This window comes from Lactuca sativa, chromosome 8, assembly GCF_002870075.4.
Source record: "Lactuca sativa cultivar Salinas chromosome 8, Lsat_Salinas_v11, whole genome shotgun sequence".
Taxonomy (NCBI): Eukaryota; Viridiplantae; Streptophyta; class Magnoliopsida; order Asterales; family Asteraceae; genus Lactuca; species Lactuca sativa.
The window spans coordinates 6,247,748-6,274,473 of NC_056630.2; the positions used below are offsets into that span (position 1 = coordinate 6,247,748).

Genomic DNA, 26,726 nt, shown 5'->3' on the forward strand with positions numbered 1-26,726 from the left:
GAAAACTGTAAAAGTGTAGATAGATTTGGTGCTGAGAGCTCAACATAGTAAAGTGTAGCAGTGAACTAAACATAGTAGTGTGATTCGTTTGTGTAGGATAGATTTGGGGCTCAGAACTTCGGTGCTCGAGGACCTTCCTATTTATATTAGAGGTTTTGACCTTTGGTAGAGTTTTTGAGTGCGTGCACACAAAAACTCTGTGTTTAAAGAAACATTAACAGCAGACATTCAAACAAGTTTGCCAGCCTTAACAATGGCTGCATCCCTTCTATTTATACGGTCGCGAATCTCCCTTGTACTTCCTTTCTCGCCGATGCCCAATTTTATAGCATTCAACTCAACAATTTCAAATTTAACTTTCTCCACTGCTTGTGCTTCGCCACCTAAGCGAATCGGCACTCATAACGGCACCTTCCACTGCGACGAAGCCCTAGGATGCTTTATGATTGGCCTCACGTCAAAGTTCCACGGAGCCCAAATCATTCGAACTAGAAACCTTCAGGTACTATATATAAATCGTATATACATGTTCATACTTTTATTATTATTTCAGTTCCGGAATAGATATTAACATTGGGGAAATGTTGACGGAGAAGGTTTTGGATACGCTTGACGCGGTGCTTGATGTTGGGGGAGTATATGATCCGAGAACCGATCGGTTTGATCATCATCAGAAAGGATTCGATGAAATACTTGGTAATGGATTTACCACTAAGCTAAGTAGTGCTGGCCTTGTGTATAAGGTAATTACTTATCTTCTCCATTTCTGCATAAAAGAAAGGTTTCAAGTGTAGATTGATTGTTTTAACCAGCGAATTGAGGTTCTAATGAACAACTTGTTTCGTGGTGTAGCATTATGGGATTGAGATAATTGCAAAGGCAATTCAGCTGGATGAAGGTCATCCTGACGTTCATAGCCTGTTTTCAGCTGTTTACAGGAATTTTGTAGAGGTACTTCAAAAATAGTGTTTCTTCTTTATCCTTTATCCAACGCCAGTTTCTGACTGTACAATGTATTAGGCAGTTGATGCTATTGACAATGGAATCAATCAGTATGAGACAAATCAGCCTCCCAGATATGTGAACAACACAACTCTTTCCTCCAGAATCTCCAGATTGAATTTGAACTGGTATGAAGCAGATCAATCACCTGAGAAAGAAGACCAAGCATTTCAACATGCAATGAATTTGGCCGGGAGTGAATTTATGGATGTGAGTGTGTTTCTGTTCCTTCACTAACATGATATCTTTTCATTAATGACTCTTTGCCCTGTTTATGCACCAGTGTATCCACTTTCATGCAAAATCATGGTTGCCAGCAAGATCGGTTGTAATGGAATGTCTTGCAACAAGAAAGAACATTGATTCCAGTGGAGAAATCATGTTACTGACCATGTCTTGCCCTGTAAGTTGCTTGAGATATACAATACAACATTGGTTTGCTGTCATTTATGTGTTAACATAAAGAATCTTTACATATTCGACAGTGGAAGCTTCACATATTTGAGCTTGAGGTGGAAATGAAGATTGATCCTGTCTTGAAATACGTTATTTATCAGGTGCTTTACAAATTCAAAGTGGCAACACTTATACACTAAAAAACTTTAAAAAAAAAAAAACTTCTTTTCATGTTATGTAGGATGAGAGGAACAATAAGTGGAGAGTGCAGGCAGTAGCAGTGTCACCAGATAAATTTGAAAGCAGGAAGGCTCTTCCATCTCATTGGAGGGGTTTAACAGATGATCATCTTTCTCAAGTGACAGGAATATCTGGTTGTGTGTTTGTACATTCAAGTGGATTTATTGGTGGAAACAAGACTTATGAGGGTGCACTAGCTATGGCAAGAGCTTCTTTATTGGCTTAAGCAAAAAAAAAGGTGTTTATTCTTCTGGATTTTGAAGTATATCACAAGGTAATGCACTTTTCCTTCAATTAAACTAATTACTTATTTACTTATATCATCCAATAGTCAATCGCAATCCAACTCCTAAGCCTAGGTAGAACATTCTTGAACAGGATACCAAACACAACAATTGTTAACCGGAAACATGAAACACACAATTTAAAGATATAATCAAAACAAAGAGTAATGCTATTAAATCATAATTGTTTAATGGAAAAGTTTTGAACTAAGGTTAAAAAAAAAATTCTTGGTAGTAGCTCAAAACTTCATTCTTCTTCTTCTTCTGACTCTATAGGTAGATCTTCTTTGAACCATTGATACAATCCACCCTCCAAATGGAAGACATTGTTATAACCATTCAGAACTAGCAAGTAGGCAGCTATAAGGGACCTGCACCAATCAACAATAATGTAGATTCATGAGAAAGATGTTAAAAAAATAATCATAATAATTGAGGAAATTTTATTTAGCAACCTTGATTGTTGACCTTCGGGAAGATTTTGTGTAGGTTTCATTGTACCTCCAGAAGAGCAAGCTACTATAATCTTTGAGTTTTTATCTAGTTTGGATGCAACATCTGTTCCAGACAAACATTGTGTCTGATTAAGTAGTTAATACAGGACTGAATGGGGTTGAAAATTGAAATGACATACAGACATACCTTGCAAAAATTCAGGATTTTCTTCAGTTCCAGCAAAGATACCAAAAAATGCAAATGCAGCTCGTCTTGCGATGTCCCATGCTGTCCACTCTTTTATAAGCCTATATATTTGCACATTGATAGCACCTGGTGGATGACCCTACGTCCATCCATCCATCAATAAATTAATATTACAATTCCAAACTTGACTAATTCAATTCAACCTACAATAACATTTACATCAAATCAAAATACAAATATAAAGTAAGTGTGTGTGAGAGACCTCTTTAAACTCGGCTATGGGTCTGACATCAAGAATCACAAAGCTGTTTTCTTGCTGAAGGCGTAGGGCTTCCTTAACATCCACACTTCGAACCTGATTTTGATTACATATGTGCAATTAAGATTTAAAGAAATAAAGGAGGGATTTTGATATTTGTTTATAGGAAAAGTTAATACCCTACCCTTTTTTCTAGGAGGAGCTCCCTCTTTGTCTTCCAGTCTTGTTCGGCTAAAAAGAAACGGGAGAAATATATATATGATTATTTGGATACATGATAAAGTATTGAAGTTTGTGAAAATAATAGATATATAAAGAGGTATTACCAGGTGATTTTGGTGGTTTGGTTGCTGCACTGCTTCGGATTGTTAACCTGGAGAGAGAGTGTCTCCTTTTGATTGGGTTGATGGCAATGAAATTGGAAGAAGAAGATGTGTTTTCATTTACAGAGTTTGAATAACATGTAAATGGAGTAGGATAGAGCTTATTAGATGAGTGTGGGGTGACTGAAGTGAGAGCAACCATGATCTAAACTCTTAAAACACAAGTATAGGGAGGGGTTTGATAAATTAAAACAGGACTTTGTTTTCTTTTTTCTTTTTCTTTTTCTTTTTTTTATATATATAATCAGGAATGAATGCAGATTAAGATAAAATATGATGAAAATAAAAGGAGGTTGAGTTTTTGAACGCAATAATGAATGAGAAGAAGGGGATAATTTAGGAGGTGGTGGGGTATAGACATAGTCATGGGGATATTTTGGGTTCCTCCCACAATCTGAGTTTGTGGTGGTGGTTTAATTTAAGATCTTGTTTTGATCCCCACCCCATCTCATATTTTCTGACCTGTTTTTTTTTACTTATTTATTTATTGGTGCTTGATTTAAGGTTAACAACAGCCAACAGGAATGCGAATGGTAATACTTACCTTATATGGGTTTATTTATGATGTTTTATTGACATTGAAGAATACTTTTTTATTATAAACTCAATACGATAGTAGTTTCTTGTATTTGAATTAGGAGAATATGAAAGTATATTTTAGAAACAAGGGATTATGAGAAAGCCAAGGAGTTTGGTTCTTTAGGCACCATTAATTTAGTTGATGCACGTCAGGCTATTTGCTTACTTAGAAACAATTATTTGCTTATGAAACCCATAAATTGGCGGCAACGTTCCAAAATAATCTTGTTGGGAAAATAGCAATAAAAAAATACTTAAAATTGGACAGGAAGTCCTTGCTATCTAGATGGCCTCAATAGCGAGTCTAGAATGTAAAACCACATGGTTCACTATTTTAATAAAACCGATAGAAAAAAAATACTAGTTGTGGGTTCGAATCGAGTCGAAGTGTATCAAAAAAAATATATTACAATTGTACCCGACGATATCTTATATCTTGATATATTGTTACACTTATATCATTATTAATACTTTATAATAGTGAAAGTTTGAAATAATAAAAAACTTATTAATACTTTATAATAGTGAAAGTTTGAAATAATAAAAAACTTATTGTGGAATCATGAAACAATAAAAAAGTAAAAAAAATCACTATTACGTATTAACAAACATTTAATAGTTTTGATACTCATGAAACAAGTATTAACAAGCAATAATTTAAACAAAAAAACCAACAATGATAGAATGCAATTAAACCTACCTCCTATATGGAACTAAATTATTATCATTAATTTATGATTATAGTCCACAATGAATTTAATGCTAATGGAATTGAAAATAGAACTTCCACATATTGTATTTAATTCTCACAAAGTTAACAAAATAGAATAACTTATCGGCGGTTGCATCAGCCCATAGGCAAAATTGGATTGACGACTATGAAGGGTTGAAGTGTCATGTGTTGTGAAACGACCTTGTTGATTTGTGGTTCACGTTTATTTTTATTATTTTTTTAGTTTAACTTGTATTGGGCTATGAATATTGGATTATATCTTTAAAAATATTGGACTATTTAAGTTAGAATGTGAGCTTTAAAAATCGGATTTATATATTTTTCTTTGTCAAAAATATTAAGGTGGTTCATTAAAAAATTTTAGGTAGGTCACAAATTTTAAGTTTTATAACTTATTATTTTTTTTAAAAAAAAGTGGGTCAAGTTACCCACCATGGTATCAAATAGCCTCGCCTCTAGATGGTCTCCATGGCTCTCTTGGGGTTTGTCTAACGGTGGACAGAGTCCATATCTCCATTAACTCTCCCAATGCATTTGTCATCGTCACATAAATTTTTTTCTATTTTTTCACATCCATCCCTTCCAACCCATAACACAAACAGTTCATATCTCTATCCTCCCTTAACTGATGGTCAAGGACAACAACCTTGGAATATATTTTCTGTGGACTAGTTCCTTTATCAGGATCGACATTAAAAATGCGCCATGATCCGATTTTGTACGTGTTTTCTAAGCTTGGTCTTATTGGCAATTTTTGGTTAAACAACTAGTATCGTCTCTTGAATTTGTTTAACTTAATGATAGAAAGTAATATAGGTTATGTTTGGCGTACTAGCTGAAAAACTAGCTGTTAAATAAAAAGCTAGCTGATAGCTGAAAAGTTAGCTGATAAAAAATAACGTTTGGTAAAACTAGCTGAAAAGCTAGCTGAAATATATAAAATTACATAAAAAGACAGGTAATAATATGTGTTTTTATGATAAATTAAGGGTGTATTTGGAAAATTTTAAAAAAGCTCTTAAAAAGCTAATTTAAGTAGCTTTTCAAAAAGCTAGTTTATAAGTTATTTTTTGGCTTACCAAACACGACAAGTAACAATTAACGGGTGGTATCTTTGACAAGTAACATGTCCCTTGCAACTCGATCAATAAATTAATAAACCTCGTATGTGAACAATTGTTATCCATAATAGACTTGTTTAACTCGAGATAAATAATGCATATTCTTGCCATCCTTTTCCATAAATAAGGTTGGAGCTTCTCATGGTAAGGTATTTGGTTCAGTTGGGTAAATCCTTTGTCACAACTCTTCAATTAAGTACTTAAACGATGCATGCATAATTTTTGCCAAATCCATTCTTAGATCAATATGAAACTCTACTTAATAATTGGGTTGCAAAATAGACGAAAATCCCCTCATAATACATAGGGTAGGTTCGAAGATTTTCTATGCCTTGCGCAAAAAGCTTAATGATGCATTATATATGTATTGAACAACTATAATAAACACATTATATGATACATTTGCAATGAACACATACAACATAAGAATATAAACTACTTGAATAAAGCATTTAAATATTTATCTAAAATACAAATATTCGTACAGAATAAACAAATTTCTAACGAAAAAGAAAACCTAAAACCATTACAAGCATAAGGAACTAAGGTGCTGACCAAAGTAAGTTGCATCAACAAAAAATTAAACCATAACAAGCCTATGCAACAAGTTTACTCAATTGGTCCTGCTACGAGCATAATAGATTGCCTCCAATAAAAATAAGTTGTCTCATCTAATCAAGATTTGTATAATAGACAAGCTTACAACTAAAAAAATGGGTTTTTGCTATAAAAGCCCCTAATTTTACACAAATAAATCGGTTATGCTCAAAATCAGATTTTTGGTGAACTAATGTCTCAATTACCGGAAAATATGTTCAGTTTTGCCCCCTAAACGTTTTTTTACCTTTAAAGGTCGGTTACCCCTTTGACTGGAAAGAGATGTTGAATTGGACAAGTCCATGTCAGCATTGCTGATTTCAGAAAAATATAACACACAAAAAGGGGCTACAGGGATTCGAACCCACGCCTCCTACCACAATAAATGCAACGCTCTTAACCACTAGGCTGAGATGAATTTCAATTATTACTGCCTAACGAAACGTATTTAATATGTATCACACCACAACAATTTAATAATATGTATTAATAACACTATTATTATTATTATTATTATTATTATTATTATTATTATTATTATTATATTTTTTTATGATTTTAAAAATACATTTTAAACGTATAAAAAAATTATTTATATATTTTAAATCGTATTTGTATTATGAATAATATTTTATACATTTTTATGTATGTTTTATACAAAATAAATAATATTATGATATGTATTTTTATTTAAAAATATATAAAGTTTGTATTTATATATAAATACGTATATGTAAATGCGTTTTTATATGTATTTATATATAAAGACATTATTATTATTATTATTATTATTATTATTATTATTATTATTATTATTATTATTATTATTATTATTATTTATATATAAAAACGTTTTTTTATGTGTATTTATATGTATAAATACATATACACATGTATTTATATATAATAATAATAATAATAATAATAATAATAATAATAACACATTTATATACGTATTATACACATAAATGTGTATAATAATAAGATTGTATTTATAAATAATAATAAAATCGTACGTAAAAAAGTATTTATATTTAAACATATAAAAACGTTTTGAATACATATAAATACAAACACACACTGTTTTAAATGTATAAATACATAAAAGTAAGCATACAAATTTATATTTACGCACTTTTAAAATGAATAAATGCGTATAATTATGTTTATAACTACGTTTTTTATATGCATAAAAATGTATGTATAAATTATATAAGAATAATAATAATAATTATGTATATAATTTTTTTATAATAATAATAACAATAATTACGTATATAACATTTTTATAAAATAATAATAATAATAATAATAATAAAACGTCATTTTACATAATAAGTAAATTATTTTCAGAAACTATTTCAAACATATTCTTGTAGTCTAATGGTATAATGCTTGGTTTTGTGGGAAGGAGACCTAGGTTCGAAACCTGGCTCCTCCCATTTTCGCCTAGGCCTGGCAATCGTGTCGTGTTCGGGTTGGCGTGTCGCGGGTTGGCGTGTCAAAATGTGTCAACCCAAACACAACCCATTTAAATATACAAATCACGGGTTGGCGGGTTTGAAACATAAACTCATATATGACCCACCAACCCATTTATTTAAACGGGTTCATAAGTTGGCGGGTTCGTGGGTCAGATTTGGGTTCATGGGTCCGAATTTTACATATTTAAGTCTTAAACATCCAAATGAAGATTAAAAACATTCATAGAAACATGTTACAAACTTAGCATTATAGCTTACGACTTATGACATTAGACCATTCACCACGAGTCATAATGTCAAAACAGTCAAATGGTCTATGAATAAATGGTATATTTTTGTAATACTTATTAAATATCAATACTTAATACATAAATACATTTAAAAATAAAATAATTTTTTTATTAAGAATATAAACGGGTTGGCGGGTTAACCCGTTTATTTTTTGAGAAACCCATATATGACTCGTTTAATAAACGGGTTGGCGGGTTGAAAAACTCAACCCAAACCCATTTATTTTGTGTCGTGTCACGGGTCGTGTCGAGAATTGCCAGCCCTATTTTCGCCCATTTGTTTTTTCCTATAAAGTCAGCTATGCTGATGTGTCTGTCATGTCACATCCTACTCAGCATTTCCTTCAATCAACTTGGGGGTGACCGGCCATTAAATGTGAAATCCGGCTAGGGGTCAAAAATGAACAAATATACCGGTATTTGAGGCATTTATGCACAAAAAAACTGACTTGGGACGTAACCGGTTATTTTATGTAAAACTGAGGGTTTTTATGACAAAAACCCTAAAAAAATCATGCAAGGAGGAAGACTTAATGCAATGCCCCTTTTGAGAAAAAAAAATGTTCATCTAGATGTCATTTATGAATTTGGAGACTATTTGGTAGAAACAAAATTATTCATGCTGAACCATTAAGAGATTAGAATGATTCATTACCATTTGGTAACGTGGTTGAATGTGTAAAATCACCATTTTAGCCTTCTAATAAAAACAAAACATTTATCAGATTATAGATGAACATTTATTAAACACATTTCAACAAAAGATTTTAGCAAAACATTTATTAGATTTCATATGAACATTTCAGCACAAATCAACATCAACATCAACATTATAAACGAATAACATAAACCACCACTTTGTACTAATCAACCAACAATATGAAAAGAGAAAAAGAGAAGGGTTTTGGGAACTTTAGAAATGATTTTGAAAAGAGAGTATGGTGGTGGCTACGACGTCAAGGAAGGGGGCGATGATTATAGATGTTGTTGCGTCGAGTTTTTTTGTTTAGACTCTAGCACACATATAGCATCACTGTTTTATGTTCATATCCAACACAGACACATAGACATCAACATCAATGGTAGAGTTGGTCAATGGTGGAGTTGGTTAGAGTAACATCGATGGTGACCGAGTATAGTGGTGTGGGTGGTGGCTGATGGTTGAGGTGGGGAGGGTGGGGGTTGATGGTGGAATGATTGTTTTTAGAATTTGTAGAGAGTTTTGTTTAAAGAGAAAATGATAATTAGTTTCTCACCTCTTTGTTAATGGTGGAATGATTGTTTTTAGGGTTTGTAGAGAGTGTTGTTTAAAGAGAAAACAATAATTAGTTTCTCAGCTCTTTGCTAACGTTGAATTGTTCAGAATCTCTAACCGATTAAGAGGTTAAAATTTGATGAATCAAATTCCTAATGGTTGAACAATTCAATGGCTGCCACTTAATGGTTTCATTATGAAGCTATCAAACAAACCCTGGATATGTACAATCAATGACCCATTTTTGAAATTATAAATACAAATGCAATTTCTTCTTAACAAAAAAAATTAAAAAATTAAAATAATTTTTTTGTTGGTCAACATTGTAGTTGTAAACCATCACTTGATGGCTCATATTTATGGGGCTCTCTATCTAACAAATATTATCAATTATTTCAGGTTGCGTGGATTTGTGCTTAAATGTGAAATACAAAAATACGCGAAAGATAGAATACGCAAAGACGTAAAATAGCCGCATATTTGGTCGTTTGAAGACAAAACAAATTAGGGCTAAAAAATGTCAAGACTTCAAAACCTCAAGGGACTATTATGGAAATTCAATTATCTTAATTGAATCAGAGAAGCAAAAAGAAACCCACACATCCTATGCAAAGAAAAAAACCCATGTATCTTTTCCCTACTACAACTTGCACTTCACACCTACAACTTCAAACCAACTCAAAATTAAGTGCAATAGATATTTTTCTTTTGTATACATATATGTACGTGTGTATGTAATATGAGAGAGTGTGTGTTCATTTGTTGTTTGTAATACTTCCTACAACATCACCAAATACTCCCCAAGAACATCACCATCATCTTCAAGAACAAGCTTCATCCCTGGCGATAACCAAGAACATCAAGATCATAAACAACCAAAAATGAAGAACATCATCAACCATCTTCATCTTCTTCATTCAAACTCAAGGTATTCATCTTCAACCCATCAAACATCATCATCTTCATAAACTTTCACCACCATCACCACCTTATATCAACCTCCTTCCAACCTCAAAATACTCTCATAACACCCTCCAAATACCCTCCTTAAACCTCCTCTAAAAACCCTTTCAAATCACCACAACCATCGCCACCTTGTTGTTTTTCGACATCAAAATCTTCAAGTCAGAAACGAAGAAAACTGGGCTCAATACAAGCACAAAAAGACTAGGGAGATTTTCACCATCAATTCTTCATAACCTTACCTATATCTAGAAATTTTTGTGGACGATTTTGAACACGGGAAACCCCAAAGACTCGAGAGAGAATTGGCTATCCAGAGAGATTTCTGTTTTCGAGTTCAGAATCTTCATGTCAGAAAACAAAAAACTGGGCACAACACAACCAAAATTCTACTAGGGAGATTTTTACCATCAATTCTTCAGAACCTTACCTACATCTAGAAATTTTCGTGGATGATTTTGACCACGGGAAACCCAAAGAGACGTGAGAGAGAATTGGCTATCCAAACAGATTTACTCTGTAAATCTACATTAATCACCACCCTAAGCTCTTTCAACATCACCATCTTTGCTACCTTACACCACAAAAACTACAACATTATTACACTTCGTACCACCCTCCAAATACCCACTTCAATCTCATCAAATCTCCTCAAAACATCCAATACTCGTATACAAATACATGACCCGTGTACTTTGCACTGTTTTGTAAACAACCTGTTTTACATAAAAATGAACTTTGTGTTACTTATCAAATATCGGATTGATCTTAGAACAAATATCGACCAGTTGTTCCAAGAGTCCCAATATCGACCAGTCGTTCCAAGAGTCCCAATATCGACCAGTCGTTCCAAAAGTCCAAATATCGACCAGCCGTTCCGTCAGTCCAGTTCAGTCAATTTATTGACGAACCTACTTGATATATATTTATATACTTTATTACAACTTTATGTCATTTAAATACAATCATTTATATTATTTATAGCTTTACATCATTTAAATACAGTCATTTATATTATTATAGCTTTCAGTCATTTATAGTTTTCATATTTATACTTATTCTGCAATTATATATATATATATATATATATATATATATATATATATATATATATATATATATTTGTTGTAGTGATCAGATTTTTATATTTCCAACAATTGGTATCTGAGCTGATATAAAAGAATATTTTCCAACAATTGGTATCAGAGTTTGTGTGATTTACTTTGAAATTCTTGTCGAAAAACTTATGGTTATAGCGTTTATAAACCTTCCATAAGTTTTTCTTTAAAAATTTCATTTTAATATCAATTGTTAAAAATCCTTTCAAAAATTTCAAAAAAAAATGTCTTTGACAAATTACTCCAACATGAACTCTGTCTCCATTGCAAATAGCTTAGGATCTGGTTCACGGGCACCCATACTTATTCCTGAAGAGTATAATTCATGGGTTGGCCGTATGAATCTTCATCTTAACGCTATAAATGAAGATATCTGGAAGTGTGTAGAAGAAACATATATTACTTCAGAAAATATGGCTACTCTTGCTACAAATCAAGCCACTCAAACCGAAATCATAAGAAAGTTGGAACTCCAAGCCAAAAAGGAACTTGTGTCTGGAATACCTCACAGTATTCTAAGTCAAATGGATGACATTATACTGTTAACCGCAAATCAAATTTGGAAAATCGTTTTTGTGGAAATAAAAGAATTATCGAAAACAAAAGAACATCTGTTTTGAATGAATTCGATAATTTCAAAATGCTTTCATCAGAAACCATTCCGATAATTCTTTTATTTCCACAAAAACGATTTTCCAAATTTGATTTGCGGTTAACAGTATAATGTCATCCATTTGACTTAGAATACCGTGAGGTATTCCAGATACATGTTCCTTTTTGGCTTGGAGTTCCAACTTTCTTATGATTTCGGTTTGAGTGGCTTGATTTGTAGCAAGAGTAGCCATATTTTCTGAAGTAATATATGTTTCTTCTACACACTTCCAGATATCTTCATTTATAGCGTTAAGATGAAGATTCATACGGCCAACCCATGAATTATACTCTTCAGGAATAAGTATGGGTGCCCGTGAACCAGATCCTAAGCTATTTGCAATGGAGACAGAGTTCTTGTTGGAGTAATTTGCCAAAGATATTTTTTTTTTGAAATTTTTGAAAGGATTTTTAACAATTGATATTAAAATGAAATTTTTAAAGAAAAAACTTATGGAAGGTTTATAAACGCTATAACCATAAGTGTTTCGACAAGAATTTCAAGGTAAATCACACAAGCTCTGATACCAATTGTTGGAAAATATTCTTTTATATCAGCTCGATTATACCAATTGTTGGAAATATAAAAATTTGATCACTACAACAAAGGGCTCGGTTACCAGTTACTGTGTGATAGATATATAAGTTTAAGATATATATATATATATATATATATATATATATATATATATATATATATATATATATATATATATATATATATAAAGAATAATAATTGCAGAATAAGTATAAATATGAAAGCTATAAATGATTGTATTTAAATGACGTAAAGCTATAAATAATATAAATGATTGTATTTAAATGACATAAAGCTGTAATAAATATATATCAAGTAGGTTCGTTAATAAATTGACTGAACTGGACTCGTGGAGCGACTGGTCGATATTTGGACACTTGGAACGACTGGTCGATATTGGGACTGAACTGGACTTGTGGAACGACTGGTCGATATTTGGACTCTTGGAACGACTGGTCGATATTGGGACTCTTGGAACGACTGGTCGATATTAGTTCTAAGATCAATCCGGTATTTGATAAGTAACACAAAGTTCATTTTTATGTAAAACAGGTTGTTTACAAAACAGTGCAAAGTACACGGGTCATGTATTTGTATACGGGTATTGGATGTTTTGAGGAGATTTGATGAGATTGAAGTGGGTATTTGGAGGGTGGTAGGAAGTGTAATAATGTTGTAGTTTTTGTGGTGTAAGGTAGCAAAGATGGTGATGTTGAAAGAGCTTAGGGTGATGATTAATGTAGATTTACAGAGTAAATCTCTTTGGATAGCCAATTCTCTCTCACGTCTCTTTGGGTTTCCCGTGGTCAAAATCATCCACGAAAATTTCTAGATATAGGTAAGGTTCTGAAGAATTGATGGTAAAAATCTCCCTAGTAGAATTTTGGTTGTGTTGTGCCCAGTTTTTTGTTTTCTGACATGAAGATTCTGAACTCGAAAACAGAAATCTCTCTGGATAGCCAATTCTCTCTCGAGTCTTTGGGGTTTCCCGTGTTCAAAATCGTCCACAAAAATTTCTAGATATAGGTAAGGTTCTGAAGAATTGATGGTGAAAATCTCCCTAGTAGTATTTTGGCTGTGTTGCGCTCGGTTTTTTTGTTTTCTAACATGCAAATTCTGATGTCGAAAAACAGCAAGGTGGTGATGGTTGTGGTGATTTGAAAGGGATTTTGGAGGAGGTTTAGAAGGGTATTTGGAGGGTGTTTGGAGATTATTTCGAGGTTGTTTGGAGGTTGGAAGGAGGTTGATATAAGGTGGTGATGCTGATGAAAGTTTATGAAGATGATGATGTTTGATGGGTTGAAGATGAACACCTTGAGTTTGAATGAAGAAGATGAAGATGGTTGATGATGTTCTTCATTTTTGGTTGTTGTTGATCTTGATGTTCTTGGTTATCTCCAGGGATGAAGCTTGTTATTGAAGAAGATGGTGATGTTCTTGGGGAGTATTTGGTGATGTTGTAGGAAGTATTACAAACAACAAATGAACACACACACAACTCTTTACATACACAAGTACATATACATGGTGAAACAAATATCCAAAACACTTGGGTTTAAGTTGGTTTTTGATGTAGAGTGGCTGCAAGTTGTAGTAGGACAGGAGCAAAATGACGTTGGTCTTGGGTTTGCTTTTAATTCTTTGACTATTCCATAAAAACTTACATAAGAGCTTTTAATTCTTTGACTATTCTAGAGAGATTTCTGTTTTCAAGTTCAGAATCTTCATGTCAGAAAACAAAAAACTGGGCACAACACAGCCAAAATTCTACTAGGGAGATTTTCACCATCAATTCTTCAGAACCTTACCTACATCTAGAAATTTTCGTGTACGATTTTGACCACGATAAACCCCAAAGAGACGTGAGAGAGAATTGACTATCCAGAGAGATTTACTCTGAAAATCTATATTAATCAGCACCCTAATCTCTTTCAACATCACCATCTTTGCTACCTTACACCACCAAAACTACAACATTATTACACTTCCTACCACCCTCCAAATACCCACTCCAACCTCATCAAATTTCCTCAAAACATCCAATACCCGTATACAAATACATGACCCGTGTACTTTGCACTGTTTTGTAAACAACCCGTTTTACATAAAAATGAACTTTGTGTTACTTATCAAATACCGGATTGATCTTTAAACAAATATCGACCAGTCGTTCCAAGAGTCCCAATATCGACCAGTCGTTCCAAGAGTCTAAATATCGACTAGCCGTTCCATCAGTCCAGTTCAGTTAATTTATTGACGAACCTACTTGATATATATTTATATACTTATATACTTTATTATAGCTTTATGTCATTTAAATATAGTCATTTATATTATTTATTGCTTTACGTCATTTAAATACAGTCATTTATATTATTTATAGATTTATATCATTTAAATACAGTCATTTATATTATTATAGCTTTCAGTCATTTATAACTTTCATATTTATACTTATTCCGCAATTATTACTCTTTATATATATATATATATATATATATATATATATATATATATATATATATATATATATATATATATATATATATATATATATATATGGGAAAAGTGAATATACCCTTAAGGGTATATAAGCTTACGTACCCAAACACACTATAATACGTCGTTTTGTTTAATATATTTATTATAATGTGTGTAAACTTCAACTCTTAACTTGATTAACTTTCAAGATTTTCGAAATTTCACTAATATCTTTCTCTTATATCATATCTTTTTGCCGAACATTTATTAGGCTATATATATTGTAATTGAAAATGAAAATTACGTAAGAGGAAGATTTATGTGTAATTTATAATAATCTTGGAAGTAAATCAAGTTTGAAGTTAAATTATAAGAACATTGAACAATTAGAATGTATTATATGATACAAAACGACGTAGTATGGTGAGTTTGGGTACCTAAGCTTATATACCCTTAAGGGTATATTCACTTTTCCCTATATATATATATATATATATATATATATATATATATATATATATATATATATATATATATATATATATATATATATATATACCTTGAACTCATATATATGTCACACAGGAACTGGTAACCGGGCCTTTTGTTGTGGTGATTAGATTTTTATATTTCCAACAATCGATAACTGATCTGATATAAAAGAATATTTTCCAACACCATGCTTTATAAGAAAATTCAAATTGGAATTAAACATTAAACATATCCTATTTGGCTTGCTTTCACATCAGTTCTAACTGAACAAAAAAAATCGTAATACTCAAACGTTTCAAATTAGAAGTCCAACACAGTAAAGGAAAGTATCTCTTATCAATTCTAATTGAAATCAAATCTCCACTATGCTTAACAGATATTGCAATCCGATTCGGATTGAAAGGGGATTAAAATCTTTTTAAAATTCAAAAACCCAAATTAAGAGTTTGAAGCCCAATTATGAGATATTAATAAAATCCATTCTATCGTGCAACATCATCATTCAGCATACAATTAAATCCATTTTATCTTGCATCACCATTCATCAAATATCCGAATAACTCAAAGAATAGTATAACTGGATTGTAGGCCCAACTTACGCCCTTTAATTTTTGTTGCGTTGGTCGGTGGTTAATGTCACGATATATTTTTGTCTGTCGTTTGCCTTTCATGTCAATCTCGTTTGTTTCGGTTATTAAAAGTACGACGCCCTTATCTTATTAGCTATTTATGGATATCCAATATTTTCTCATAAAGCTTATCAAGCATAATGCCTCACAGCATTATTTATCATTATTTCATCGATCAATCTCCACTTGCATGCTTCATGTTATATCTAAGTTCGGAGTGATTCCATAAAAAAAAAATTATATTTTTGCAAGATGAAAGTTATGTGTTAAAGTGAGAAACTGAGAGCAAAATCTTGTACACACTGTTTTAAAATTTACCTTTAAACATTTTTTTGTATCTTGTAATTGTTGGTTAAAATTTTGTATAAATTTTGCTTTGTGATTTGTTTCTTATTTCATGAGCATATTGTTTTAGAAGTTTAAGTGCACTTTTGCACATTGGCACCGTTGTGTTCATGGTTTTGGAGCATACCTTCATCTTTGTGATCTTCATGAAGCTTCATCAACAAACTTATTTTTCTTCTTCCCACATATTTGTAGTTTTGTTGCAAATGAAGATGGTTGGTCTAGAGTTGAGCATTTGATCAAGGACGAGCAATTTCAACTAGGAAGGTAGGAAGAGAAAGAAATGGAAAAAGGGGAAAGAGAGAAGGATGTGGTCCCACTTAAATTAATAAATAGTATATAAGAATAAACAAATAATATCAAATAAGGGCAGCATAGTTATTTTGTATCCGTTAGGGAGGAGGGGCCTATGCTGAAACAAAAAGATACGTAAGAGTGAAAAATAATAATGACAACATACGCAATCTTGACCTACGCATATGAACGAAAATTGTAGTGGACCCAAGAAAATAATCTTGAGACGATCAGATAAATATCAGATATGTGTACTTAAAGTCTAGGCAGAAGTCAACATAATAACTTAGGGTTAAAACCGTTAAATAGACTTGTTCAAACCAATGACAGAAGGATATGTTATGTTAACTTGACTTGACAACGTTAGATTCGAAAAGGATTGCAAAGTTTACCACTATTGTGTATGATGATGATGATGATGTAACATTGACTTTTGGTTAGATTAGGCCATGAAGTGTGTTCTGACTTTTGATTGTATAAATAAAACCGATGTTCAAAATGGTTTCTTAATATTTTAGATTAGAACTTTTTTACCAACTTGATATACTTGGACCTCATCTCTCTCTAGCTAGTATAGTAGCTACAGCCATCAAAAATATATTTCCATGGCATGTATGGCATTGCAGCTTCTTTTTTCATCCCAATTAAGAGCATGATTTGATGATTTCACATTTAGATTCTTTGTTGATTTGATTGAGATGGAAACAAAAACAAACATTTTTTCTTTTTATTTTTATATATATCAATCACCATCCAATCAAGAGAAAATATAGAAACAAAACAAATGGGGGACTTTTGATCCTCTATTGTCTTGATAAAAAAAAAAGCATCTTCTTCTATATTAGGTATAACGTGGTGCATGCAGTATTAGAATAAAACATAATATATTATATTACACACACACGAACAAAAGTGATGAATGAAGGAATCTGGGAGTGGCTATTGATAGGATATCTGGAAATATATTAGGAATTTAAACATGGAAAAGCAAGACTTTTTCCACAACATGACAAATGCTTCAACTACTTGCCATATGTTTCGTATTTCTTAAGGATCTCATCCTCCTCCCAAACAAACAAATCCAATATCCAAATGCAATATTTATGCCCAATTGGAAGAAGCTTATACGTTTTCCCATGAGGTTTAATTCAAGGGTATTATTATTATTATAATCTTAATAATTTAACTTGGCATACCAAGTAGTAGTAGTATATAAAGGGGGCTCTAAATCATACAAAAACCCTCCGCGAAAGAAGCTTGAATTGAAAAACAAAGAAACAAAGAGGCATGATACTGGTGTGGCTCCTGTCCTCTGTCCTGTCCTGGTTTTGTAATGGGAGATGAGCCATGAGCCGAACCAATATCACACTTCCATGTTTCTTTGCATTTGTGTTTATATATTCCTCCCTCACAGTTGAATCCAGGTATGTATGTAATCACTTCATTATTTAGGGTTTTACCTCTACCTACCTTCTTTGTAAGATTTTCACAGCGACTGAATGGAAAATTTTAGGCTTGTCTAAGTACAAATTAGCCTCTGAATGCACAGCGCACTTGACTTGTATAGGCCAGCTTTAATCGCAGACACTGGTGAATGGGCGGCAAGCAAGCCAAAACCTAAACTGATTTAGGACTGCAAGTGTGATGTCGGGAGATGGATACAACTACCTATAACCAATGTTTTGAAAACCGGTTTTTATGTAATTTCTAGACTGGATCAAACCCAGACGGTTTTTTCAAAAACTAGGTTGAACAAGCGTGATAAAAAAACCGGTTGAATCTGAATCGATTTATTGTACTTGGATAGTGGGATTTCATTGAGTCCATTAAAAAAAATAGTTCATTTCTAAAGAAAAATGAATAGCACGATCGATCCGGATAGAAATAGGATTATGGTCACATATTTATTTTGGAAGCATACAGATAATATTATGAGAAAACCAATAAAACACACAAGTCAAACTCTAGACAACGAGTTCCCAAGGGATAATTAGTCGCATAACTTATAGATAAAAATGACAACATAAAATAAATATAATATATGATCAAACATTTCTCTCTGGCATGAAACGAAATTTAATACCACATAACAAACATGTGTCGAAAGTCGAAAGTCGCAACCCGATTTTTCATCTGGCCCTAAGGAAACGAAACCGGAAACTCAAAAGGAGTGACGTATGTAAATGAACCGAACCGAACCGACTGCAACATGGACGCATGGATAGATAGATGGATCCTACATAATAGACGTGCCGTACCACAATTTAGCTGGATTTGATATTTGATCCGATATGTATGTTGCTTATTAAAATATCAAAGGTGTGACTGTTACTGTGACTGTGCGCGCATCATATTCATGGGTTTATTTATATATTAGAGGTATTATCACCTCACCTGTTACGTTACGCTAAAGCTGTCTGTCTGTGCATATTCAACGTCTTCCACGGTTCGCTCCACCACCCGGCTTCCCTCCGCCGCCACCTCCTGCCCTCACACCAGGGTAGCGAGCAAATTGCAGCCGTAAGCTCACCGACTCTCGGTCATGTTCGTCAAACTTATAACCTGCAAAATCCACTTTCCACTATTTTACACTACTCTACACGCATGACTCACCGCACTTCTAATGCTGCTGCTTTGGAGTTACCAATCTATTTGCCAAAAAGGGTTTTATCCTTTGACTGTTGGTTGGTGTTCAGCGAATGCGATTTACCTACCTCACACACACACACACACGTGACGGTTTTGGTCATGACGTGGGACTGCTAGTAATATGGGTGGGTTACTGAATTATTTTTTAGGGTTGTTGGAGATGGAAAAGGAGTCCCTAGTGTTAGGGGTATTTAAAAAGAATAAAAAATAGATATGCTCTTTAGCATTTGAGAATAGCTGCTCCCGATTTATCATATTCATATTCATATGACTATGAATGAATGCTCTCGAACTCGATACATAGCTGCAACTCTAAGCAGGTAACTTGTAGTGAAGACAAGTAGTAAAGCGGCGTATCGTTGGATATCTAGCATTTTCGCATCATTTGGATTGGGGGGGATTCAATAAATATAGTGAGTGCCTCTATCACAAGCACAACGAACCACCCTTTGAGGTTAAAATTGACGTATTTCTTTCAACTAGTAGATGCACTATCCAAATAATAAATGCAGATAGATAGAAAGCAAAAATCATACCTTGTAAGGCATCTTTCGCAGTAGCTGCCTCAGCTGGACTTTTGAAATCAACAAAACAGAGTACCAATGGATCACCACTCGACTGTAAAAATGTAAAACACAAAACACTATTATATATATCTCAGCATATGTTATCATCACAATTCATTAATCTCCTTACATGTCTGGATTCCTTTGTCACGAGTCGGGCTTCTTTGTACCCCACAAAAGGGCGAAATATATCTGCAAAACTCGAGTCAAGGAACCAACCAAATATATATATATATATATATATATATATATATATATATATATATATATATATAATGTAAAAAAAAAGGAAATAATAGGATACGAGCCACTTCTCTTCGTGAACAATTTGAAGGCAAACCCTCTACAAACAATGTATTGCTGGCATCAGGAGGCAAAGGAATTTCATGCCTCCCACCTCCTAACAACCCTGCTGCATCCCGACCTTTTGCTGATGCAGGGGGGCCCATACCCATACCCATACCCATACCCATACCCATGCCCATACCCATACCCATCATGCGAGGATCTTCATGAAAACCACCACCACCAACTCCCATGCCCATGGGTCTACCAGACTCAATGCCACTGTATGGCGGTAATTGCTGATATCATAGAGATTGGCATGTAAGAACTTTATACATACATGCATACATACATACATACATACAAACATACCGTGCCACGCAGGTAACGATCGTAAGATGCACCGATTGAATCAGAATCTTTAACCACTAGTTGAGGCCCAGGTCCTCTCTCCCCCTCAGGATCAAAATATTTAGGCAACTCACGCCCACCAGGAACATCTATCAGTATCATGTCAATCAAATCACCATGTAATTAATACTACAACCAATTACAACTTAAACATAATGAAACAATCCATGCAACTGCTTCCTAAAATTTCTATCAATTTCATATTCATTAAAACGACTAGCTTTCAAAATTTCTGGCACAATAATTATGAAAAAGTAAGACCCTAGATGAGCTACAAAAAAAAAAAAAAAAAAAAAAAAAAAAAAAAAGACAGACATATATCTTTGCATAACTTATGGAGTGCTGAAGAAGTCTGCTTAGATCATCAATAACTATTACTAGTCTTTATCCTATTAACTTAAATAGGAGGTGAGACCCACTTTAAATGGGATCCATAACCCCACTACAAATGGCTGTATCCGCCACTGCTAGTAGCTGATATGGATCCCTCTAAACAGCCATGTCAACTTGAACATGTTTTAAAAACTTAACCTATTATCTTTTCCTTAACATCAGATTTGGCTGATTAATGAAACCCTTAATAAAAAAGATTCAGATGCCTTATCCCCTTCAACACACCACAAGTTATCATGGTACTCAACAAGGCAACAACCTCCATTACTCTTTCTATAGAATCTTAAAATGAGTCATATCATGTGTCTCTCAGCCCTAATCATGATATTAAACAACAAACATCCAATAGTATTCTCCCACTCTTTGAGGAGAACCGAATTATGATACCAAACAAACAAACGGACAAATACAGATTCCAATGTAGTTTATCTCCTACGCTGTCTTGTTGATTATCCCTTCAAGTAACTTCAGGAGCAAAATTCTATAAACTCATCAGCTTTATTACAATGCACAGAGTGGTGTTGGAGTTAAAAATGTTACAAAATGGATGTCCAATTTTGAATTTATTAAAGGAATTTCCTCATCACTATAAATTTCAGAAGTCAAAATGTATAGCTTCCAGGGCAGTGGTGGTACATTTCAATATTTCATAACAGAAGCATGACAATGTTGTAACTAGGGTTTTCTGACATCTGCACAAATCAATACGAAGCTGTACATCTATAACCATATTATGGCACAAATATAAGAAGAAATAGCATCGCAAGCTTTTCTGCTAACTAAAGATCTGAAACATCTGATTTGTTAACTGCTACGAAAAAAAACCCTAACATCTATCCGGCTAAAACACAGACTAAAATTAGAACTTATTCTAGATTTTATTTATCAAATAGACAAACAAAGGCAAAAACAAACGGGGAAAAGTGAGTGTACCGTAATCGGAGCGAGGGCGCTTCCCGATGAGTGGATGAAGTGGTGGCTGTTGCTGCCTACCTTCAGCGGCAGCGTATTTCCAATAAGAATCACCCATGTTGTGGATATCAGTGATCAATAAATTGAATTCAGGTGACGATATTCAAGAGGAAAAAAGCAGTCGGATTACGGCGCTCTGATGCCCGGAAGGAGACGATTAGAGATTTGCAGCAACAAGCGTTCGCTTAATGTCTTCTTGTTTGTTGAGACCTCGTTTGGTGAGACGTGAAAACTTAGTTTTTTTCATTTTATAAAAACAAGAATATTTTGTTGCTTTGTATCCAAGGCGTGTAAGGCATGAAACTTTGCCTTTTAGTTTAAAAAAAACACAAAATTGCAAAAATGGTTTCCGTTCAAAATTTTAGTTTAAATCATGATTTAGTGGTCATTTTGAAGTAGTTTTGTTGCATTTTTTGTCTCTCGGTAAACTAAAATGACTGTAATACCCTTTTGATTTTTTTATGTTTTTTTCTATTTAGTTTAAATGAAAAAGAAAATAAACTATTAAATTGGACCCCTCTCTCTTCTCTCTCTTCTCTCTCTCTCTCTCTCTCTCTCTCTCTCTCTCTCTCTCTCTCTCTCTCTCTCTCTCTCTCTCTCTCTCGCGCGCGCGCGCGCGTATGTGTGTGTTTATCTACGATGAGGCCAATATAGCCCCAGGTATCTCCTCCCTCTTTCTGTTCTTCTTCTCATCACAAAACCCTCATTCACAGACATCGCCAGCCCTCCTCAACCCCTCTTCTGTCGATGGCAACCTCCTCGGCACCCCTGATCGTTGCTGCTCTATCTTAGATCGGAAACAACCTCGGTGAAGGAGTTTCAGACAAGAAAGAGCTCATCGGAACCACCGAATGCCACTTCCTTTCGTGATAAACTCCAGCCGCTTCAACCACCCTCTCGACCCTCCTACTTCATCATGATAGCCCCATGTATCTCCTCCCTCTTTCTATTCTTCTTCTCGTAACAAAACCCTAGCCTCCGCACCAGTAACCAGCAACGGCTCTACAAACCCTAGTAGAGACGGCGACTTGTGGTTTTTTGCACCACCATCGACAAACACTAACATTTCAGGTATGGTTTCAAACACCACCTCAGATCTGTGAGAGATAGAGAGAGAGAGGAAGAAGAAAAATGGTGTTTCAGATCAATGTGAGTGTGTGTGTGTGTGTGTGAGAGAGAGAGAATCGGTTTTTAGGTTTTGTGTGTGTGTGTGTGGTGAACGGTGGTCGAAAACAGAAGAAGACAGGAGGGTATTTGGTGGACGGTTCTTCTTCACCATTGAACAAAGCCGATAGGGACTATTTGTGATATGGGATTGCTTCAGCTGGCAACGGTGGTGATCAAGAGGTGGTTGGGTCGTCTTGCCATCGAAATAAAGGGGATAAAGGGGGTGTAATCGAGGGAGGCAACAACTATGGTTGATTTTGCGTTTTTTCGATGACCAAGAGAGAAAGAGAGGTGGGCCCCTTTTTTATTTTTTAGTTGTTAAAAAATATGTATATATTAAAATTTAAGAGAAATAAAATAAAATTGAAAAATAAATACCCCAAGGGTATTATAGTCATTTCAATTTTCGGATGGACCATTTTCACATATAAACCACTCCAAAAGGACCATAAATCCAAAAAACTCGAGGTTTGGACTAAAACCCCCAAAATTTACATACTACAGTGGCCATTTTTGCAATTTTGTCTTAAAAAAATAAATAAATAAATTAAAACTTCTAATTTTTAGCTAAATAAAAAAAATCAAATCTAAATTATTCTTTTTGGACTCGGATTGTCCCTGTGGTTTGATTTTGTTGTTCGTCCCGTGCATACATAAAATTAGGGATCAAACATGTAATTTTGACCAAACCATATGGACAAAAAACGCAACAAAATCAAACCACATGGACGATCCGAGTGCAGATGAAAAGGTAGGGACCAAACATATAATTTTGATCAAACCATAGGGACGATTTCAGTAATTTACTTTTTTTTTTTTAATTCAATCATATGTTTGTAGATAAGTTATTTTATGTAATTTCAAATGTTTTAAAACTTTCAGCAATTTTTTTCTGAACACTCATATATAAATAAAAGTTAAGTTTACAGATATTATCTACTTTTGCCAAACACGTTCTTAGGCATGTAATATTCACAAAAAGAAAACATTATATAACATTAATAATCAATTTTTTGAGTGATCATTTTATCGACATAAAGTTTTTTTAGAATATGACACTAGAAAAAAAATGACTATTCCATGTATATTTTGGACATAAATATTGTACATTCAGGGCTCATGTAACGTCTGTTTTTCAGAATGGATCAGTTAAAGACTTAATGGGGGTCAAATATAAAATTTTGGGGGGAAAACCTTATGTCACGACATGGTTTGTTGATGACCACGACGTGGCATGACAATCGAAATGAAAAAGAGTGTTCGGATGGACACCACGATGTGACAAGAGGGATGCCACGACGTGGTGGCTATTACAGTCCAAGCGTAAGATTTTAGGGTTTCTCTAGTATTTAAAGGCATTAACTCCATATTTAGGGCATCCTCTTCAACATTTATTCTCCCTTGTTGAAACCCTAGCCTCCCTTTCATGGTTGCAAGCTTGGTGGCTTGGTTTTCAGCTTATCTCCTTGATTTTGTAAAGCTTGTGGAGGAAGAAACACCATCTTGGGGCAAGGAAGCAAAGAACAAACCTAGATCCAACATCTTATTTAAGTTTCTAGGTCATTTGAAGTGTAAAGATTGCACCTTGACCTTGTTCTTTTGAGATCCATGTTTATGCTCCTTTTTTGTTGATTTTGGTCTCATTCATGGGTGCTCTTGGAGTTTGAGGAAATCCAGAGCTTATTATGACACTCTTGAGGTCATGGACTTCTGTTAAATGTGAAAAAGGTCATACTTTGGGTGTTCTTGATCCAAGACACAAAATTTAGTCGTGAAAGAGTTTATTTAGACCTAGGGTTTAAGATCTTGTGTAATACACATTTTTGTAAATTGTATTTTGATCTATAGTCATAACTTTAGTAAGAGTTTTATGTGTTTTGTTGACTTAAATTGAGTATTAGAATGCAAAAGCACAAGTAAGTGTAACTTAGTGATCAAATATATAGAAAAACACATTCCATCAAGTCCACTACATGACATGATTGAAGCCACGTCATGGCCGAGAATGGAGATTCAAGTTATGTAAGTGAACAGTAACAATAATATACTTGCAAATATGTAACACCCATCTCCCATAATGGATTAGTGTATGGCATAAATGAGTCAAATACATGGTTTTTAAGGAAAATCATATGTTAGGACGTGACAAAGAAAGTTGTCATGACATGGCATACCAAATATGTGAGTGCGTTTTCAGATGGTTGTCACGACGTGACAAGAGTATGGTCATGACATAACGATATCTGAAACCCAATCCCATGATCTTTTAGGGTTTCCCTCATATTTAAACCTCTAACCTCAAATTTAATGCATCATTTCCAGCCTCCATCACCCTCAAGAACCTTGAAGCAAACCCTAATACCCTCTTCTCCATTTTTTAGATTACCTTTGGTGATTTTGGTGCATTTGGAAGGAAGAAAAAGGCCCTTGTGGTATAAAGAGCCTCTTGAAAAGCTTAGAGATTTCATTTGAGCCATTTCTGAACCATTGTAAGTGTTCGAGATCCAAGCTTTATGTTGCATGCTTTTAAATTTAGGCTCATTTTCCCTTTTTCTTCATGTTGTGGAAGTTTGTATGGAAGGATTCCATAAACTTGGCAACTTTATGGGTCCTCGAGGTCCCTTGAGGGTTATATATATTGGATATGAAGTTTGGCCAAGTTTTGAATCCATACATGTGATTGTGGTTCCATTTTTCATCATTTTGACATGAATGGGATCAAGACATGCAGTGGATATGCGTGCCTATAAAGCATTGAGTTTTAGAATGTTTTTGGAGTAAGAAGGCCCTCTGGAAAGTTAGAATGGATGGCTTAAAGTATTAAAGGTTGAATGCATTAATTTGCCCCAAATGCAATAGTCATGACGTGACCATATGAAGGTTATGACGTGACGATGAGGCTCGTTGACTGTTTTGGATGGATTATGTCATGACGTGGTCGCATGACCACTATGACATCCCCAAATTGACAGTCATTTTAAAAAAATTATTTATGCTTATTTGAAAAATCAAAGTATTCATTTTAAAGAATAATATTATGGAATTTGTTCCCAGAAAACATAAATATATTATCAAAACATTTATGAAGAAATGTAATTTATTTATATTAAAATTTGGGATGTCATCGTCAATACATAAACATAAGCATAAACAAACCTTACATTTATTTACACTAGTGATTTACATCTCCTTTAATCTCTCAGTGTAATGTAGCTTCGTATCGACACCTGTGATACAAATAAACTGAGTGGATCATGTTGGGAAACCTGGTGAGTACATAGGGCTTTCAACCCACAATAATAAAGTTATTATGTTTCATCGTCAAACAATTAACCCAATTACGCATCCCCATTATATTCTTTATTTCTTAAGGATCTACCCTAAGAATCATATATCATTCACCCATTCGTTCCTAAAGATTGTACTAAGGAATAGGCATGAAGTCCATCGGTGCCAAGGTTTATATAACATGCACTAAGTCCATAGTTGTCGATGTTATTTGTTAGG

The 26,726-nt window shown here is 33.8% G+C and overlaps 3 protein-coding genes across 5 annotated transcripts; 1 reads left to right on the forward strand and 2 right to left on the reverse strand.

Moving 5' to 3' along the window:
* Positions 1-75: 75 nt before the first annotated feature.
* On the forward strand, positions 76-9,982 carry LOC111876040 (uncharacterized). The gene is made up of 8 exons (XM_023872568.3): positions 76-502; positions 597-743; positions 853-951; positions 1,021-1,212; positions 1,286-1,405; positions 1,488-1,559; positions 1,640-1,912; positions 9,665-9,982. The coding sequence occupies exons 1-7, from the start codon at positions 254-256 to the stop codon at positions 1,862-1,864; spliced, it is 1,104 nt and encodes a 367-aa protein (XP_023728336.1). The 5' UTR covers positions 76-253; the 3' UTR covers positions 1,865-1,912; positions 9,665-9,982.
* LOC111876048 (rhodanese-like domain-containing protein 14, chloroplastic) lies at positions 2,072-3,523 on the reverse strand. Its single transcript, XM_023872574.3, has 6 exons — positions 3,150-3,523; positions 3,008-3,054; positions 2,827-2,919; positions 2,565-2,703; positions 2,378-2,480; positions 2,072-2,293 (listed from the first exon to the last, which is right to left on the reverse strand). Exons 1-6 carry the CDS (start codon positions 3,346-3,348, stop codon positions 2,170-2,172), a joined length of 705 nt encoding a protein of 234 aa, XP_023728342.1. The 5' UTR covers positions 3,349-3,523; the 3' UTR covers positions 2,072-2,169.
* On the reverse strand, positions 9,873-22,300 carry LOC111876057 (nuclear speckle RNA-binding protein A). Of its 3 annotated transcripts, none has more exons than XR_006186380.2 (7): positions 22,014-22,300; positions 20,649-20,776; positions 20,296-20,575; positions 20,122-20,183; positions 19,962-20,043; positions 10,659-10,944; positions 9,873-10,553 (listed from the first exon to the last, which is right to left on the reverse strand). XR_006186380.2 is itself a non-coding variant. In XM_023872583.3 (7 exons), exons 1-6 carry the CDS (start codon positions 22,108-22,110, stop codon positions 19,208-19,210), a joined length of 780 nt encoding a protein of 259 aa, XP_023728351.1. In that variant the 5' UTR covers positions 22,111-22,295; the 3' UTR covers positions 18,753-19,012; positions 19,171-19,207. The 3 variants fall into 3 exon arrangements, 2 of the variants coding, with proteins under 2 accessions (XP_042753745.2, XP_023728351.1); XM_023872583.3 differs by lacking the exons at positions 9,873-10,553; positions 10,659-10,944 and adding exons at positions 18,753-19,012; positions 19,171-19,338 and having other exon boundaries at positions 22,014-22,295; XM_042897811.2 differs by having other exon boundaries at positions 9,873-10,944.
* Between the last annotated feature and the right edge of the window lie 4,426 nt (positions 22,301-26,726).